Below are 19,823 nucleotides of genomic sequence, written 5' to 3'. Positions count from 1 at the left end.
AGTGCCCACCTGCCAATCACATGTCACCCACTCTACTGCACTCTGGGATAGCGGACGACGATGAGTCCTTATTATATACATGCTGAAATATTTATGAAGGAGCTGAATCATAAGCAGACTGACTTACTGGGAAGTCTTGTTTGTTTGGACAGAAAGTAATCATGGCCTCGAATGAGACAGTGTATAGAGACAATTACTTGTGGTAACTTGGAAAAAGTTCCTTAAGGCTGCCTCACACTAGGTGCCTCGCTGGATGCTTTTTAAAAGTGTTGCCTTCTGCATTCTTTTAGTCACAGAGCTTTCAAAGTTCAACTAGACATCAAACATTTTTTACCTTCTGATCAATCATGGGAAAAAATATGGAGGACAAAATGAGGACGAAATTAGTCTTGTTAGAAAGCAAATAAGGAGATTAAAAATATTATTATAAATATTTCATTGGCAATATTCCAACACTGCATTGTAACTAAAAATAACATTTTGTGACATTCACCAGTACATGACGTGACGTCCCACGTTAACTGGCTGCATCAGCTTCCTCACAACAATCTTTATTTAAACGTTATTACTGATAAATCTAATCTACTTAGCAAGCTAGGCTATTAGTTAGCTGATACAAGGACTGGTAAGAGCTGCTTTTTTTTTCATATCAGCACAAAAAGCACTCCGGCCAGTGACTGTTTTCATTTAAAAAAAACAGCAAGAGTGAAAGCACCTTAAGAAACCTCCCCTCAATACTGTATGGTATAAAGCACATTTTTTTCAGGCTGCCATACAGATCAGTCATAAGACCCATATTTCACAGAAAATGAGCAGGCTGACAGTAAATAAACCACTACAGCATTGTTATTGCCACGGCTGAAAGATTTACTTCTGTCTATTACATCCATGACAAAAATGTAATCATCCTTTTATCTTAATCTTTTGATTAATGCTGTTAAATCTCAACTCCTAAGATTGTTCCTAGGATTCCTAGGAAATGCTCCTTTTGCTAAAATGTTGATCCTGCTCTAAATTTAAAAAAAATCTTTCTCTTGAATATATTTATTTAGCCTATTTTACAGACAGTGATGCTACAGTAAACGGTATACACTCCTGGGCAAAAAAATGGGCTAAGCCCAAAATGGCAAATATGAAGCTTTTAATGATTAGCGAGAATGAAACAAATGCACTCCTGAGAGCTCCTGTGCCACCATTTACTGGTTTCCTTTTGCTGCAGTGAACTGTTTGGGGAAAAGCTAGAAACAGGGAAATTCACTTATATAGTCTTCTTGTATGCAAAGGTAAAATCATTATAATGATTAAAATGTTTGATGTAAAACTAACACATATCTGGGTATATAAAGTTTTCCAAAAATATCTTCTGGGAATTTTTTTTAAAAAGATTAGTCTTTATTTGGTTATCTGCCGCACCTGATGCAGCCTATCAAGGGCCACATTTTAAGAAATCAAAGGGAAAAGCTCTCGCATGCTAACTTCCTTTATCTGTTTGTTTAATTCTTGCTAATTTCCTGACCAGTGATTTGTTGTTAAGACCATTAAAAGCTTAATATTTTGCCCTTTTGGGGAGTGTACATCCCAGGAGTGTACATCCGTAAATTCTGATGTGTGAAGAATAAAAACTGACCCGATATGAGTTTCCCAAAAGTATAGTGTCCCAGGACATTGTTAAGTTGTAGAGTGAACATTACATTGAACACACTTTCTAATAGTTACAATGATTGTAAGTTTACTATGCTTTTGGAAAAATGGACACAGGTACTGTATGTATGTGTGTGTTTGTGTGTGTGTGTGTGAGATGCTGATACAAGTATATCAGGTGTAGCAGCATTGCTGAGGTTTTCATATTATTTCAAGTTTGAAGTGTGTCACCACAATCCATCACAGTTTTGTTGGATTTGTATGACGTTATCCGTTCAGTACAACTGAAACATGTATTGTTGGTTAGTTTTAAAATTTGTATACTGTATATATATATATGTTAGAAACATAATCTACAGCCAACACAAAGTTAAACAGCTTTAAAAATTACCACATGTGCCCTCCGATGGTTCTGCAACATGCTTGCTGAACCCAAAAAAAGATAACACACTGCAACGCTGCTATTGCCACAGGCCCTGATCCAGTCCAAAGACTGAGTCTGGTGTTAACTCGACCACTGAGAGAAGCAGAGAAGACAAGCGTGTATTCCACACATCCCTCAGAGCAGCTTCTGAGGCAAAATTCCTCTTTACGGTCACTTCATATCAGAGCAGACTGTACAGACATTAACACTGTTTGTTAAACCTCTGTATAACGTTATGTATTATTTTGAAAAAAAAAAGTTTTTAGAGAATGCTCAGTGACGTAACTGTGATGGATTGTGACGATGTTCTTCAGCAGGAATGAGAGTTGGTTCTGTGATGCTGAAATGAAAACGATATATTAAGACTTGAAAAATTGGAATTCCTTTCTAAAATGTTTCTAATAAAAGCTACGAATTGGCAGGCTTTTGAAACATGAAACTGATGTGTGCGTGTGTGTGTGTGTGTGTGTGTGTGTGTGTGTGCCTGTGCGTGCATGCGTGGTTTGTTGTAGTATGTTGGCAGGAAGAGGACACAGCTGTCATTGCTAATGTGTCTGTGTCTAAAGCTGCAGGCTGCACAAGTACAAACACACACACACACATACACAGAGCATATCTAAAATATAATTCCTTCTATCAAAACACTTTCCCAAAATGTCTTGGTATTTCACTGTCATTTAAAACCTTAGTTTATTTCACATATTTTAAGTTATGTATTAATTTTTCATTAAATATTCATAAAAGCAAACTATTTGTCCTAAAACTGATGTTACATGTAAGTTCTTAAAATTTTCAAGAAGCACAAATTGTGGTTATTGGCCATATAGTGCACTACTTACTGTATGTTCTACAGTACTCTATGTAGTGAGAATACAGTCAGGTCCAGAAGTATTTGGACAATGACAGAGTTTTTGTGATTTTTACCTTTATACACCACCACAATGGATTTGAAATAAAACAATCAAGATGTAATTGAAGTGTAGACTTTCAGCTTTATTTTAAGAGGTTCCACAAAAATATGGCATTTACCATTTAGGAATTACAGCCATTTTGAACGAAGTACCTCCATTTTCAGGAGCTCAAAGACAATTGACTGACAAGAAGTTAATTGACCAGGTCCAAATACAAATACTATCGGACCTGGCTGTATATAGTGAATAGGAAGCCATTTTGGATTCAGCCCAACTGTATGTTGGAGACTTAAAGCTACAGTGTGTGGAGTTGTTAAATTATTGAGTCAGAGGAGAAAAACACGGTGTACTATGAGTTGTTTTGCTCTGGGTGTGCTCCGTGCTTTTGATTTTTAGCAGAGAAGTTTTGCGTGAGGTGTGGGAACGGAAATGATTGGGGTACAGTTCATTGCTTATTGTTCTCTGTGTAACTGAAAGCAACTCTCCGCTGCTTTCAGGTCGTCCTGCAACTCTTTTCGAGTGACCGCTGATCTCTCTCTTCCCTTCCTTATCATTAGTCTGAGAGCGCGTTGTGAAATCTTATGTTTCGAACCTGTCCGGGGACAATTAGTTGTGGTTCCATGAACTTTCCACCTTCATATTATTGAACCAGTTGTACTGGTAGGGATGTTTAATGTCTTTGCTGTGGCTCTGTAGCTTTATCCATTGAAGTGTTGTTTAATAATGTCGTTCCTGAGAACTTTTCACCTTCACCATCACCATGGTTGCTACTTGTGTGTAATCTTTCCAGCCAATGGCAACTTCTTTACTGAGACACAGTTTGCAAGGGAACATTTTTTGCAGGATTTATCCCCAGACCTTGATTTATTTTTATGTAAACTTTGCATATATATTTTTATATATTGTGAATACTGTTTCCATGATCAATAAGTTTAGTTTATTTAACATATCTTTGTTTATGCTTATGAATAATTTTTTTTTACATAAGTCAAAAGACATCATGTGTGTAAATTTGAGGTGGATATATGCACTGAAAGTACATTAAATAACAAAAACAAAAATGTCTGAATATGTATTTCCACTGGGAGCACAGTGGCTTAGTGGTTAGCACTGCTGCCTTGCACCTCTGGGCTTGGGGACTGAATCCACCCTGTGTGCGTGGAGTTTGCATATTCTCCCAGTGCTTCGGGGGTTTCCTCCAGGTACTCCGGTTTCCTCCCCAGTCTACAGACATGCGTTGTAGGCTGATTGGCATTTCCAGATTGTCCGTGTTGTGTGTGTGATTGTGCCCTGCGATGGTTTGGGACCCCGTCCATGGTGTCCCTCACCTTGTGCCCTGAGTCCCCTGGGATAGGCTCCAGGTTACCCCGTGACCCTGTGTATGATAAGCGGTACAGAGAATGGATGGAATGTATTTCCCCTCATTGTATTTTATTCCCTGTAATACTGAGCAGTCATAACACGCAAACGCTTGGGCTGCGTCCCAAACACCAGACGACCCTACTAAATAATAAATAGTTGTCATTACTATTTATGTGTTTTACTTGGTGTATATTGAATTCTGTCAAAGTATGTGCACTCAGAGCCGTGAGATTAATGCACACAGTGGAGAAAGAAGAGAACACAGCCCACTTTATGAAATGTCCGTTCATAAAAAAATCTTGCAGTAGCATTTTTCTACCAGAGAGGGCAAAACTCCAAGATCTTACATTCAGTTCAGTGAGCTTTATGGTATGACCAGTGCAGCAGTTACACGCTTGCCAAAGGACTGAAATTACAATGATTTTTTTATACAATAGCAATAATAAAGAGAAGAAAAATTCTGTAGCTTTCAAGGAAAAAATTATTCCTGTGAGAAGAAGAATTGAAGATGACAGGAAGTGCAAGAAATTTAGCAAGCGCAAGAAATCAAATTTGGCTAAATTTTAGCAACAGAAAGCAAAAGTGTGGGTAAATAAATAAAAACGAATCTAAAACAATAAAGTCTTTAATAAACGTATGATGTTGTATGATGTTGCCTTAATTCTCATTATTGTTTAGCAATCCGAAAACACTATAGTGGTCATGCTGTGGTACTATAAAAATGAATTTAAAAACTTTTATGTCAAATTAAATTTTCAAGCCACTTTTAAAGGAATTTGACCGACAGTTGGTTTGGTGCATCCTGTTCTCGACAATCTAGTTAAAATGCTGTACAATGTTGCATGTAAATGATTTAATATCTGTCACCTGCAGTTTTTACACATTTTCAACATATCTAACCTTCTGACTCTAATTAGTAAGAGCAGTTCTGTAGTGTGAGAATGAGTTAAGAGATTTTTGTGATAATAAGCGTCTGCAGAGCTGAAAAAAAGTGTAATTAATGTGGTGCTGAGGATTATCTCATTCAGCACATCTGTAGGAGGCACAATGGAGGAAGGGGACATGGACAGTGGGGGAAAAACTGATGAAAGCATGAGAATGAGAAAGAGAGATGAGGATGTAATAGGGGAAAAAACCCCGAAAGAAGCGTTTGATTTCAGCACGCCGTGTTCCTTTACTTCACCTGATTTACTTCCCCACTTATCCTGCCAGGGCCTGTTTGAAAAGAGGTATGCTAATGTAACAGTGGGTGCCAGATTTGACCCATCGTACCTCGCTGTTATTACCCCCACCCACACACACACACACACACACACACACAATCACAGGTGCGCACACACACAGTTATTTAGATGGAATCAAGCACCGTGAAAGGAGAAAATAAAACCAGCTAATTTCCCCATATGTTCAGGTTAAAAGGCAGAAAGATACAGAGAGAGAGAGGGAGAGAGAGAGAGAGAGGCTGATGAGTTCACCCCTCCCTTCTCTTTCCACTCCTCCTCGACGAGTGAGTGGAGGCAGCAGTGCTGAGCTCATGTGGCGTTCCTTTGCGCCGGTGCACGAGAGCGCACGTCACTGAAGAGGAGCGAGTGCCGAAAAGTCGAACAGTGTTTACTGTGATTTGTTCGGGGGAAAAAAACCTTGGACTGATTTGAAGACTTCCACAGACATGTTGATCGGTAAGTCACAAGCTGGTCACTGTTGCATTGATGTGTGTGTGTGCATGTGTGTGTCTACAATGTCAAAAAATGCATTGTACAGATACAAATCATTTAAATGTACTCTGAAAGATGTTTAATGATGTACGTTATGAAGAGAAATTCCTCTACACAAGACATCCTCCTGAGGGTTGCACCTCAGTGACAAGCGTGTGTATCCTGAAGCGTAAGAGGATCTCAGATCTTTTTTGACGCGTCTAATTTACAGAATATGGAGTGTATATTGCATGTCTGTCGAGTTCTCGTTCATTTTTTGGCTTGCTTGAACAAGGTCTCGCTACCTGTGACACCACATATATATCGTACATGATATGTGAAACAATACGGCACCGTGGTTAAACCCCGGCCTTGGTAAACTCTTCTGTCTTTCTTCACTGCGGATCTGCAGTGTGTTTCAGTCCGTACGAGGTGGCCGGTACGAACGTGTGCCATCTGGGTGGCATCAGAGCTGCCTTCTGTGGACTGACTTTGTGTCGTTTAGAGGGCATTCTGTGTATGTGTGTGTGTGAGAGAGAGAGAGAGACTGGACACTCGATTTGAATGCTTTAATGAGCCGAGGTGATGAGTCGGAGCTGTAATGGGAGCAGGTGCATTTCCTCTTCTCTGACCTCCACTGCACGGGTATGAAGGAACGAGTGAATAAAACAGAAGACCAGAGAAAGAAAGAGAAGAAAGGTGTGTTGTTTTAGCTGAGATACTGGACAGCACGCCTGAGTGCATAGGAATGGCATTTAACATGCAACTAAATCTGTGTGTGTGTGTGTGTGTGTGTGTGTGAGTGTGTTTTTCTTGGTCATTCTCTCTCTCTCTGTCTAACATTCTGTCTTTAAATCCTTCTTTCTTCCCTCTTTTTGGTGCAGTAGGATGTGTGTTGAATATTGAACATTATTAACACTTTCATCATTTTATTTCAGTACTATGGCCTAGTTATTTACTTATTGAATTAATTATTTTTTTTTTTTTCCTCCTAACAATAAGTCTAAAACGTTTATCTCATGCCCCATGTGATGTCACATCATTTTTTTATATTTTGCGAAAAATTAAGTTTTTTAAAGTTAGAGATCATAGAGGTTTTAATATAGGTTTTTTTTAAAAATATATATTCATATTTATTTTATAATATTATTTTTTTTTACCCCACTTTTAAATAAATCCTCTCTCTTTTTAATCGCGTGTAACCCGCAGTAGGCCTACAAAATGTTTCTTAAAAAAAGGTTGAAGTGTGGTATAAGAGATCATATGTGTGGTGCTGGTTAGTGGTGGTTTTGCGGTGCTATGCGGGTTTGGACTGAAGCCCGCTCCGTTTGGCCTCGTGCTCAAGCTGCGGGTCAAACGGCGCCGCACGAGCTCAGACTCAGCGAAGCGGAAAATTAAAAATGATCCCGCATTGATTCCGCGCTCTCCCAAAAAATGCTTCATCGATACCAAACTCATGATTTATTTTTGCGGGAATTATTTATCTTTAGCGCACATTAACCGAAGCGAGATGCATTTCTGGACTTGTTATGAAATGAGTGATTTTATTAAAGCCGAATCACTGACGCATTTTCCCGACAAATAGTAATGCTCCGATTGAACTCAGTGGGGTTCTGTTATTCAGCATTTATTAAATTATCCATAAGATTTATAGAGTAATTTATTTATGCCGAATATTGTTTATATATTTTCTATTTGCAATTCCTTGGAAATGAGCATGAAAAAGGATGAAAGCGGGACTTTTTCGTTTTTGTCGCATTATTATTGAGCCATTGCTGATATAATGCGTGCGTTTTGTAGGTTTGGTTAAAATAAATGTAAAATAAATCGTTTTTTACACGTTCTTATAAAGTTGTGTAACGGTGTGAAGGGCCGGTGTGTCTGAGCTCGCCCTCTTTTCCTCTCTTTCCTCAGGGTTTATTTTTTACATCCGACTTTAAGATTTTTACATCATGCCCTTAGGTGAATACATGTACAGAGGAAATGAGTACAAGTTATTGCACATACAACACATTATATATGTGTACAGTTCACCTGAATGTTACAGAAAGCACGTAATTTATATATATATATATATATATATATATATATATATATATATATTCAGAAATGTTAAAGGAGTTTAAGCCTATATATATATATATATATATATATATATATATATATATGTGTGTGTGTGTGTGTGTGTGTGTGTAAAATGTAATATATATATATATATTACATTTATGGGCTTAAACTCCTTTAACATTTCTGAATCCTATAGCGTATCTTCCAGTAACTGTGTGATAGAATAGATAATTATATTAACGTTCTTTCTGCTAACATTACAGTAGAAGAAAGAAGGTTAATATAATTAAATCGTTTTAAGCAATAATACTAAATCAGTCCAAATATACAATTTATTCCTCATAGAGTCCAGCGTCACAGAGTTGATGTATATTTTTATATACTGAACGTATCCAAACAATTCTACTCTTAGGAATTTGTGTTGAGACGATGGTGGACACATCGAGCGGTTTCTGTAAATAAAAGGCGATGATGATTTTAGGGGACATGCTGTACATTCTTTCATGTCATAATACAGAAGAAGGCTGCAGCAAATGCATGTACGCACTCACACACACACACACACACACACACACACACTGCCTGTGAAATCACGTCAGTGCAGTCATGCCGCAGTGCAAATCTGCCTGTTTGTGAGATAAAGCTCATGCATGTAGGAGGTGCATGCGTTTTGTGTGTGTGTGTGTGTGGGTGGGTGGGTGTGTGTGTGGGAGATGGGGTCCATGTTTGTGGTTCTCTACATACAGTTGTGGTTTGTGGGACATGTAGAGAGAAGGACAGAAGAGGCAGGAATGACGAAAGTGGCACTGCGGTTAATTCTAATTCGAGCATTTAGGGCTGAGAGGGAGGCGGAGAATAGGAGAGGTTTGGGGGTCATGATTCAAGGTCACTGCGTCTGGATACAGCCACCCTCATTTTACAGTCATTATGTCGTGTTTAGATCAAAATTGACCATTTTAAAAAATGATGTTTCTGTTGGAGAGATTATCTTCATGTAATTTTGACCTCAGAGTCAAAAGACAAAAATGTCTTTGTAAAAAAATGAAACAAAAAGATCATTTCAATCAACATCACATTAACACACACACATACACACCTGCCATGGAGGATTCCCACATGAATGGATTATCATTTTCGTTGTTTTCCATAATGTTTGTTTCTATTGCTACTAATTGTAAAAAGGATGTTTCGATGTTTCTGTGTTTTACAAATGGAACTGACAAAATCAGAAGTACATCCTTTGCTAAGTCATGAACAGAGCTCAGAGTTTAACCTGCATTTTAGACCATTTCCTGCTCTCATGAAATTGGAGTTATCTTTAGCCATATCTTATGGTCACTTATTAAATCCTCCTGTGGACTACAGAGTAATCGTGAAGGAATATTTTCAGTACATTTAGCAGATTCTGTGCTTAAACTGTTCTTCCTATTATGTAAGCATGGAAAAAAGATCATTTTGATTTTGTCTTTTAATTGTTCTGGCTTAACTGGGTGATTTCTTAATTTAAATCCATTTTGTGTTTGACTCAATTTATAGTTAAAGACTTTTTTTGCTATTAAATGTAACATGAGAGAATGGAATATAATGAGATTAAAGAATATGATTATAAGATCTTTATACTATGCTTAAATCTTATATTTCCATCTTATAATAAGATTGAAAACTGTATTTGGTAAAGCTCAGTATTTTCTATTTTTGCTCCAATATATATTGTGTTGAGTGTTTAAATACTTCTAGCATTAAAAGTCTTAGAGGACATTAGCACTGTATGTTTTTTGTGTCTTTTTAAAATGAAGATTAGTCAAATAAAATATTGCATCTCAGAAAATAATTAGTGTTACATATCACTTATATCACAAATTATGGATTTTAAAAAATATTTTAGAAACATAAGCTTTTTCATTTTTTGTTTTAAATTTAATCTGTAGGAAATATAATAAAAAAAGAGCTTAGATGACTCTGTGTGTGTCTGTGTGTGTCTGTGTGTGTGTGTGTGTGTGTGTGTGAGAGAGAGAGAGAGAGAGTGACTTGCTTGTAAAACAGAGTGACTGACAGCACAAGTCATTAAAACAAAATGACAGTGTGAGCTTGATTGGCCTGTCAGCTCTCTGAAGTGTGTGTGTGTGTGTGTGTGTGTGTGTGTGGGAGAGAGAGAGAAAGAAGTGGGTGCAACATATGCTGGACTCAGCAGGGGTTACGATTGCCTTGAAATGGCCATCAGTGTAAGATGTGTCTGTCTGTCCCTGTTTAGCTTGAACTCTTTGGGGTGCATATGTATGTATGTGTGTGTGTGTGTGTGTGTGTGTGTGTGTGTGTGTGTGTGTGTGCGCGTGTGTGCGCGTGCGAGCAACTGTGCCTCATCAGACACACTTTGCACTTGACTGTGACCCTTGTGAGTGAGAGATCAGTGAAACACTAATGATTCATGTCCTGCTAGTGTGTAAAGTAGAACATTCCTCATTATTATTATTATTGTTGTTGTAATGATGTTGCATGAATGAGGGAAGAAACACTTTTACTGAACATGGATTTATTTACTGTTACTTACAAGAGCAAGTGTACAGTACGAGTACAGGTGATGAGTGAGGTGTGACACTGCACTATACTACACTACATTACACTACATGCTACATTATACTATGCTATACACTACACTACATTATATTACACTATACACTTTAATACACTACAATATACTATAGTATACTGTACTAAACTATGCTACACTATACTACAATGTACTACTATACAATATAATACACTACACTACACTATACACAATACTACACCATAATACACTATAAAACACTATACTACAATATTCTGCTTCAAGATGATTTTCTCACTCAGTGCTTTACAAAAGAAAAGAAAATTGGTAATGACATTGACTCCATCTCTCTCTCTCTCTCTCTCTCTCTCTCTCTCTGTCTCTCTAGATCACAATGTTTCATCACCTTCCTTCCTCTCTCCCTTCCTTCCTTCCTTACTTATTTACTTAATTAGCTGCATTAATAATTGTGCCACTGGTGGCTGGTGATTTTTTAAATAGGGGAAGTGCAGTTTTCCAAAATCAGGTCAAAACATTAGTAGTGTCTGCCATGTTGCACTAGCAAGTCGCTACCTAAATTTGACTAAGTAGCTAGACCTATAGCTAAACAAAAATAAACACAAATAACAAACTTTATACTTACAATTTTTTACAGTATTTATCAATTACAAAGATAAAACTAACAATCTAGACTAGTTGTGTAAAAGTGAAAGACTGCTGCCGCTCTGTGCACTCTGGGAATCCATGTCTGGTGGCGATGTGTTTAAGTTTGCGATTTCAGCCGTGCTCATTACCGTTTCAGTGATGTTCCATCCCTTTAAGAGATCTCCCAATCATCATATGGAGAAGCCATGCATCTTGGCAGGACAAAAAAAATGCATTTAGGTTTAGTGCACTGTCTAATAAACGTTGATATTTTAGTCTGTGCAAAACCCTAATTAATGAATAGGTGATGTGCAGTCAAACTGGTGAAATCACCGTTGTTATGGTGACACCGTGCCCTCTTTCTTCCACCGGTTTCTCATTTATACGGGTACACCGCTCACCCTGGTTCAGATGACCAAGTGAAAATGACTTGTATCCATTTCCTAGATACTGAAGTAAAGTGCTGCTGCATCCAGTCAGACACGAGCCTGACTCTTCTGCTGTTCCGGGCCATTTACTCCTCTGTGTTTTCTAAAAGAGTCTCTGCTGTCGGAGTCTTTTCTCTGCCACACTTGCACTATTGTAACAGAGGCCAAGGGACACTTTAGACAAAGTGTGTGACCAGTTTGAGCCAGCGCAACAAAAATAGTTGTCTCCTGCCTACAACCTCTTGGCGAAGCCTCCATTCGCTGCAGGGAAGGTGACAGCAGCGTTCAGACACCAGAGCCCTTTTCCAGCCTGGACTCATTACGCCAGTGACACATGCACTGCAGTCTTTACATGTTTAGATCAAAAGTTAACAGTATTGCTGCAGAGGAATTTTACTGGGTTTATTGTATAACCCCTTGGGCCTATGTTAAAGCCTTGAAATGTGAATAACTTGCCAACAGACTGCACCATCACAAGTTTCACAGGATGCAACAATAAAATACGCATGCGAATTTCACAGTTCTGATCGGCTTATTGAGAAATAGATGTCATTATTTCTGTCTTTGAAGCAAAAGATTACCATTGTGAAAAGTGTATATGAACAAAAACAAAAAGAAATTGGACACATCTTTAAAAAAATTCTTCTACCATTAGAGCAAACATTGCCTTTCTTGTTATCTTTCTTTTATAATTTAAGCCATGCCAGCTCACAGTTAGGACAAATCCCAAAAGGCATCTAGTTCACTATATATACACTCTTTACACATAATGGCATTGTACACTATATTTGGTGCACGGCATGCTGAATAGAATGATATTTAGCATTCAGTCAGAGAACCAAAATGTGGCAGAAGAACACAGCTGGATGTAAAAGTATACTTTTTCTGTACTTGGGAGAGTAAAAGTAGCTCCATTAAAATTCAAACAAGCAGAGTTTATTTGAAAGGTTACCAAGTAAATATAGCACCTTAATCAGAGACGTTGCTTATCTCAAGGAGCAAATATTTATGGATAAAGTTACGTATGAACTTAAAGTGAGCTGTCACCAATGCAGATGAGGCGGCACGTTTTTTTATTAACTGGACAACTCAAAATACTGAAACTATCAAGTGAATTAAATCTGTGATAGAATGAACTACATCCTACACACACGTTAGCATTTCATGACCTCGAAGTATTATGCCATGGCTTCATTAAGTTTTGTGCACGAGTAACTGTCAGTGCACAATATTAAAAATCTTTAAAAAATGCAAAATAAACAGGATGTGCTGGATCAAGTGCTGTTTTATTCTCTGCTGTATAATGTATAATGCTGTATATGGAAGCCATTCTGTTAAATTAAACCAAATTTGTTTTTGTGTTTTTTCCCCAGTGCTGGACATTTTTTTTATCCATATATCATTTTTCATTTTTAAATTGTTTCTTATTTTTATGTTACATTATATTAAATTTGACAGCAAAGAAGGAAAAGCATGCTATTTCCTTCTTCAGTCCTCGTTTTCTATTCCTGATTTTTTTCAGGTTCAAAGGCGGAGATCTAAATACCTGTACTGAATCCCTGTCTTTTACTCACAAAATATCTGACAACCTTAAAGGCGTGAACTACACACAGGTCTTTAGCATGTTCTGAATAGTGCACCCAGAAAACTGACTAAAGCAGGTGCTTAACCCATCTCTGAATACAAGGAACTTTCTCTGCATAAATATTAACTTCATTTTTGAACTTAATACAGTCAGCAGTATATAAGATTTTTTTAAAATACAAATTTAATCAGCAGGTTGATGACGGAAATGTTGACGATCTCAGTTGCCCAGTATCTGCAATTTCATGGGAAACAAACAGCTTTGATCCTGTGTAGTGCACTCTGAAGGGCGCAGGCTGCCATTTTGGAATGACTCAGTGCTAATGATTTGAGAGCAATGTGAACATATGTGAGCACTGAGTCTCAGCACAGAGCAATGATTTGATTTTGTGGCTGTTGTCGCTGTGTTGTTATATCTGAGAGTCATACACACACATACACACACACACACACACACACACCACAAATAGAGAGCAACATCACGGGGCGAGATGGACGAGATGATTGGGAGTCATTTTTGGCATTTTGAACAGACAGCTGGTTGGATAATAATCGTCTCTGTCAGGACGGCCAAATCATGCCAGAGGGAGAGGAGAGAGGGAGAGAAGAGAGGGAGAGGAGAGAGGAGAGAGGGAAAAGTTACGAGCTGGACGTCCTTTCTTATTCAAATGATTTACTAATATACAGTGTGACGTTGGAGGCGGAGCTACAGTCAGCAATGGATTAAAAAGAAGAGGCAGAAAAGATGGAGATATATCAGTTCTCTGGTTACAGTCTTCTATTCTCTCATTCTCTATTTCTATCATCCTCTCTTCTCTCATTTTCTCTTTTCTCTTCTCTCATTCTCTCATTCTCTCTCTATCATCCTCTCATCCTCTCTTCTCTCATTCTCTCCTCTATTCTCTCATTTTCTCATTCTCTCTTCTCTCGTTTTCTTCTCTATTATTTTGTCTTCTCTCATTCTGTCTTCTCTCATTTTCTCTTCTCTTATTCTTTCATTTTCACTTCTCTCCTCTCTCTTTTCACTCATTTTTCTTCTCTTCTCTTATTTTATCTTGTATCTCTCTTTTCTTCCTTCCTCTTCTCTCCTTTACTTTTCTCTTCTGTTCTCTCATTTTCTCTTTTCATTTTTTCTTCTTTTCTATTATTTTTCTCCTAATCTTCTTTTTGTCTTTTTTGCCTCTTCTTGTGTCCCATTTTCTCTTCGCTTCTCTTCTATCATTTTTCTTCTCTAATCATCTCTTCTTGTCTCTTCTCTCATTTTCTCTTCATCTTTCTTTTATTTTCTCTTCTCATCTCTCGTTTTCCTTCTTTTTTCTTCTGTTCTCTCATTTTTTCTTTTCTCATGTCTTTTATTCTTTCGTTTTTCTTCTCTTCTCTCATCTGCTCTTCTCTTCTGTACTTTACTCTACCTTTTTCTTATCCTCTTTAATTTTCTCTTCTCCAATTTTGTCTTATTTTGTCTTATTTTCCTTCTTTCATTTTCTTTGATTTTCTCTTCTCTTCTTGTTTTCTCTTATTTTCTCTTCTCATCTCTCATTCTCCTTTTTTCTTCTGTTCTCTCATATTTTCTTTTCTCATCATGTCTTCTGTTCTTTTGGTTTTTCTTCTCTTCTGTTCTCTTCTCTCATCTACTCTTCTCTTTTGTACTTTACCTTTTTCTTACCTTCTTTAATTTTCTCTTCTCTAATTTTCTGTTATTTTCCCCTCTTTCATCTTCTCTCATTTTCTCTTCCTCACTTCTCTTCTCTTCTCTTCTCTTCCCTTCTTTCATTTTCTCTTCTCTTCCCTTCTTTCATCTTCTCTTCTCTTCTCTTCTCTTCCCTTCTTTCATCTTCTCTTCTCTTCTCTTCTCTTGCGGGTGCTCAGAGTGTTTGAGTAGTGGATCAGTTCTCGTAGCTACCTTCAGGCTCACACTAGCTGGAGCTGTTTTAAATCTGAGCCACAGCTTTAAGCCTCTCAGTTTGCAGACGGACTGATTGGTCTTACAGCAAGTCTGATAAGAGAAGTTCACTCTGCACTACTGCTCAGGCTGGAGGTGCAGGAACAATGAGGGTTATGTTTAAGCAGCAGTAAGCAGTCATGACAGAATGAGAATTACTCGTCATACCACTAATGTTCACTTTTACCCTCAGTAGAAATGCCAGGATGTATGAATACGCATGAATGGGTCATTTAGAAACAGCCCATGTCCTCCTAACATGAAGATCTCGAGCATGTTTTTGTTTAATAAAAAATACTGATCTTTATAATCATTCAAGAGGAGTTAACCATTTCAGAGAGTGCAGGGTGCTCACTAAATCTTTCAAGCACACATCTTTGATGCTGGAGCTGTCACTGGCTCTTGCCTACATCGCTGACCATCTCACATGATATTTTGAGTCATAAAAATCAACAGTGGTTGAAAATGTCAGGTCTGCAATCAGTGCAGATCATTCTGGAGGGACTTTATACTACTTCTGAATCTGAAATGGGACAGACTGCTCTTAGTCAATTATTAGATCTTAAACATGTAGGCAGTGATTTTGCCTGACGTTTTGTTTTGAAACAAACTCCAAACAAATATGCTCATTTATTCAGAGTTCACTCTTCTGAAACGCATGCTGCTTAGACTAACGCAAGAGGAAAAGCTTTTTGAATTGACAAGCAGCTATTACAGGTTATTAACCGGCCGTGTCCTGATTGGCTGGATGCTGGTGATCCACAATATTTGTTTTGCTCACACTTACATTCAGAGGTGCAACAGAGACTAGTGTGTTTCCTCTACGTAGATATTTTGGCAGAATATGAGAAGTAGTTCACTAAATATTATGGAACGTTTTCTGATTTGCAAATGATTGACGATACCTTTAATGCTGGTGAATAGCGTAACTGATGGGGTTGATGTGCAGAGAGCAATATGGCAGAGAAATCTGGGCTCTGAAACAGATTGTGGAATGACGTGTGGCAGTTGACGTTCACTTGGTCTGGAAGCGTAATTAATCAGGGTTTTTTTTTTCCAAATAAAAACATAAGCCTATGTGTCATATGTGTGTGTGTGTGTGTGTGTGAGGGTAGTTTTAGGTGTTGCGTGCCATTAATTAGCTGCATTAATAGTAATGTCAGTGTACAAGCAGAGTAAGACAAACGTGTGTGTGAGAAAGCGAATACTGTGAAGGTTATTGTGTTCATGAATGTAAAGTAGAGCTGGGTGATATGACAATATAATATCGATAGCATGATAAATTATGTAACAATACACTTTTCTGTGATAATGGGATATCTTTTTTTTTTTTTTTTTACTAAATCATTACAAACTGACTGGAAGTAGTTGGTTTGATGCTAAAATTTTGTACTAAGTCTTTTTAAAATTCTAAAATTATTTATTTATGTGTATTTTTACAGATTTTTTTCCTTCTTTTCAATATTAAATATTTTACATTGTTAATAAAATTTAAAAATTAAAATTAAATCTGAATTTTTGTAGACATTAAAGGAATCATTGAGGGTTTTTTTAATGCAACACTGTTGTATTTCTGGCGGTTTGTTTGCAAACCGTGATACATATCGTGTATCGTAGAAATGGATTGTGATATGATGTTTTCATGATATCGTCCAGCCCTAATGTAAAGTTTTGCAAGTTTACAGTATGTGCTGCTGAAGTGCTGATCTGAGTGCAGATCAGCAGCAAACGGTTTGAAGAAGTTGAAAAACTGTTCAGAGTGTTGTCTGAGGTAGGAGCGCTCTGTGCATGTCATTGCATGACCCTACTGTAATGGATTAACTGTAATGGAAAACTGGTGAGGGAAAATAACTTTGTTTAACATGAAATGTGTTAGTGTTTGATTAGCAGTATTATATATTATGTATTTCCCCTCTCTCTCTCTCTCTCTCTCTCTCTCTCTCTATCTCTCGCTCTCTCTGGCGGAGTAGAGGTGGAGAACATCTATGACTAAGAGAAGAGTGAATTTAAAAGGCCACGCTGTGTTTCAGTGTCAGAGCGTATGTAGCTGATGCATTATGCATTGCTTACTCACATACACCTCACCAGGCCAACAACGGGCACTGGAGGGTGGAACACTCACACACACACACACACACACACACACACAAGCAGGCCAGCAGTCAGGGTGATGCATGAGTTTCACCTTCAGGCGGTAGATGTAGGCAGACAGAGCGAATCAGAGACAATAGAACTCTAGCTCATGATGGAGGGAGCTGTCTCTGTCTCCACACACACACACACACACACACACACACACAGACACACACACACACGTTTCTCTCACCCTTTTTACTCTTTTAGCTCAGCTGGATCTCAGAAGAAATGAATTCAACTCAGGGTTAAATGGAATGACTTTAGTGGTCACAGAGATATTATAACATCTCCACACACACACACACACACACACATACACACACACATACACAGGCTGATAATAGATTAGGTCTCTTTTAAATTCTTCTTGGGAAACTCTGAATTATGTATATAATTATATATGTATATAATTATATATGTATATATATATATATATATATATATATATATATATATGTATATATATATATAATTTATATAGGCATAATTTATTTATGTTAAATTTAACATAGTGGTGTGCGTTACATTTCTGACCACATGAAATTATCCTGGCTAGCCATGTAACGATACACACATTTTCAGGTTTGATACTGTTATCATGTTTTATTTGCTTGAAAGTTATTAATTCTGCAGAGCTTCACTTATATTTACTTACTATTTATTACACAGATCTGCTGGCTCAGATTTTTTTTTAATTAATTTTGCCCACGTCCTTCTGCAAAATAGTGATCTTTTAATACAGATGGCCTTGGCATCTTGTATTTTGGTTTGAGAATGTTTATTAAGCATTTAAACCCTGCGTCCTGTACTACAAGAATGTTTTATAATGAAAATTTCTGTTGATTATTTGGGAAGTCAGATGTAGCACAAACTCATGCTGTCATAGGCGTTTGAGGAGTTTCCAGTTAAACCAAAGATTTTCTTGTGTGCTTTGGTTGTCTTTAGCTCTTCAGCAGTCACTATTGCAGTGCGCACAGTGACCAGATGTTGGAAAACATTACAACTTTCAAAACTTCGTCTCCATTTTTAGCTTGAAGTTTAGCTGTACACTAATATTATTATCTGCAAAAGTTGCATAACAGAAATTGTTAGCGATCCATGTTCAGAATAAGAAGTCCAAGGTTATTAGAGTGAGACTGCATGCGTAGGATGAATGTAGCTGCATAGTTTCTACCAAAGATGACCTTCAGAAGCGGCGATGGAGAAGATCGACAGTACAGTTTTGGATTTTGATACTGTAAATGTTTTTTTTTTTTTTTTTACTTTTGTGACTCTATCAAATAGTCTTGTGCGATATGATGATATTATCATCCCTATATGATATTACGATATCCACTGACACTTATCACAGATTATATTATTTTATATTATATTATATTACCAGACTTGCCAACCATTATGCATTTTGCATAGGAGCTCTGTAAAAACATTGGAGTAGGAGTTATCCCTCATAAATATACGCCCGAAGAGTGATCTTTTCCTCCCCAGGAAAATCGCAGATGATCTCTCGTGCTCTCAACTCACGTGCACTCCTCGCTTTGTGTCAAGGTAAATGGAGAATGTTTCAAGTTCAATATTGTGAAATAAAATCTAGCAGTGTACGAGGGGGGACCCACAAATTCACAAAATGCGGTGTACACACTCGGCGTACAAACCTAAGCGGTTTTACATTACATTGCAGTGCTTAGGCATCAATGGGAAAGCATCAGGAAAACCGTCCGGAGAAGTGCTGCACCCTGAACTGGATCGTCAGTTTACTGTATTTATTATTAACATCAGTTTACTGTATTTATTATTAACATCAGTTTACTGTATTTATTATTAACATCAGTTTACTGTATTTATTAGGGATGACAGAAAAATTTCAGCTGAAATTTTGGTTTTCAGAAAAAAAAATAAATGTGCAAATTTTTTCTCTCCTGCTCAACACTGAGCCACATCAACGCACAAAATGTCAACTCTTAGACAAGAGATTTATAAAAGGATTATACGAAATGTTCTGTTATGTTTTTTTAATATATATATATATATATATGTATATATATATTTTTTGGCACGCATTACTACAGAGTCACTACAAAAATTCAACAATCCAGCCAAGTTTGGGCGATCGCCACAGTTCCCAACTGCGCAGCTGATAATATTATTGTGTACTGCTCTTAAACCAATTTCAATTGTTTATCTTGATATTTTAAAATGGAAAATCACAATCAAGGAAAAATCAGTATCGTACAAGCTTATCAGAATTTTTAGCTCCATAAAATTGGTCTTATGGCAAAACTAACACACAAAAAACATCAGACACTAGTCGTACGCACATTGTGTGTGTGTGTGCTAGTGGGGTCCTGTTGATGAAGAGCAGCTAATCGTTCTCCAGGCGGCGGTTGGCTCTGGGGAGTGTTTACGGCGTTACACGGCTGATGGCAGGATCGGGGGCCGGT

General features: G+C 37.4%; 1 protein-coding gene across 5 annotated transcripts in view; it reads left to right on the top strand.

The window, feature by feature from the left end:
* znf385c (zinc finger protein 385C) overlaps window positions 1-19,823 on the top strand; it is a 94,403-nt gene that overhangs the window by 34,787 nt on the left and 39,793 nt on the right. The window contains exon 2 of one of the 5 annotated variants that reach the window (XM_026917252.3): window positions 5,750-6,017. The exons of the other annotated variants lie outside the window; for them this stretch is intronic. Within the exon in view, the coding sequence (XP_026773053.1) occupies window positions 6,008-6,017 (10 nt within the window). The 5' untranslated portion in view covers window positions 5,750-6,007. The remainder of the gene's footprint in view (window positions 1-5,749; window positions 6,018-19,823) is intronic. 5 annotated transcript variants of the gene reach the window in all.

This window comes from Pangasianodon hypophthalmus, chromosome 13 (assembly GCF_027358585.1).
Source record: "Pangasianodon hypophthalmus isolate fPanHyp1 chromosome 13, fPanHyp1.pri, whole genome shotgun sequence".
NCBI classification, from domain to species: Eukaryota; Metazoa; Chordata; class Actinopteri; order Siluriformes; family Pangasiidae; genus Pangasianodon; species Pangasianodon hypophthalmus.
This window is presented reverse-complemented; position numbering and strand designations above follow the sequence as displayed.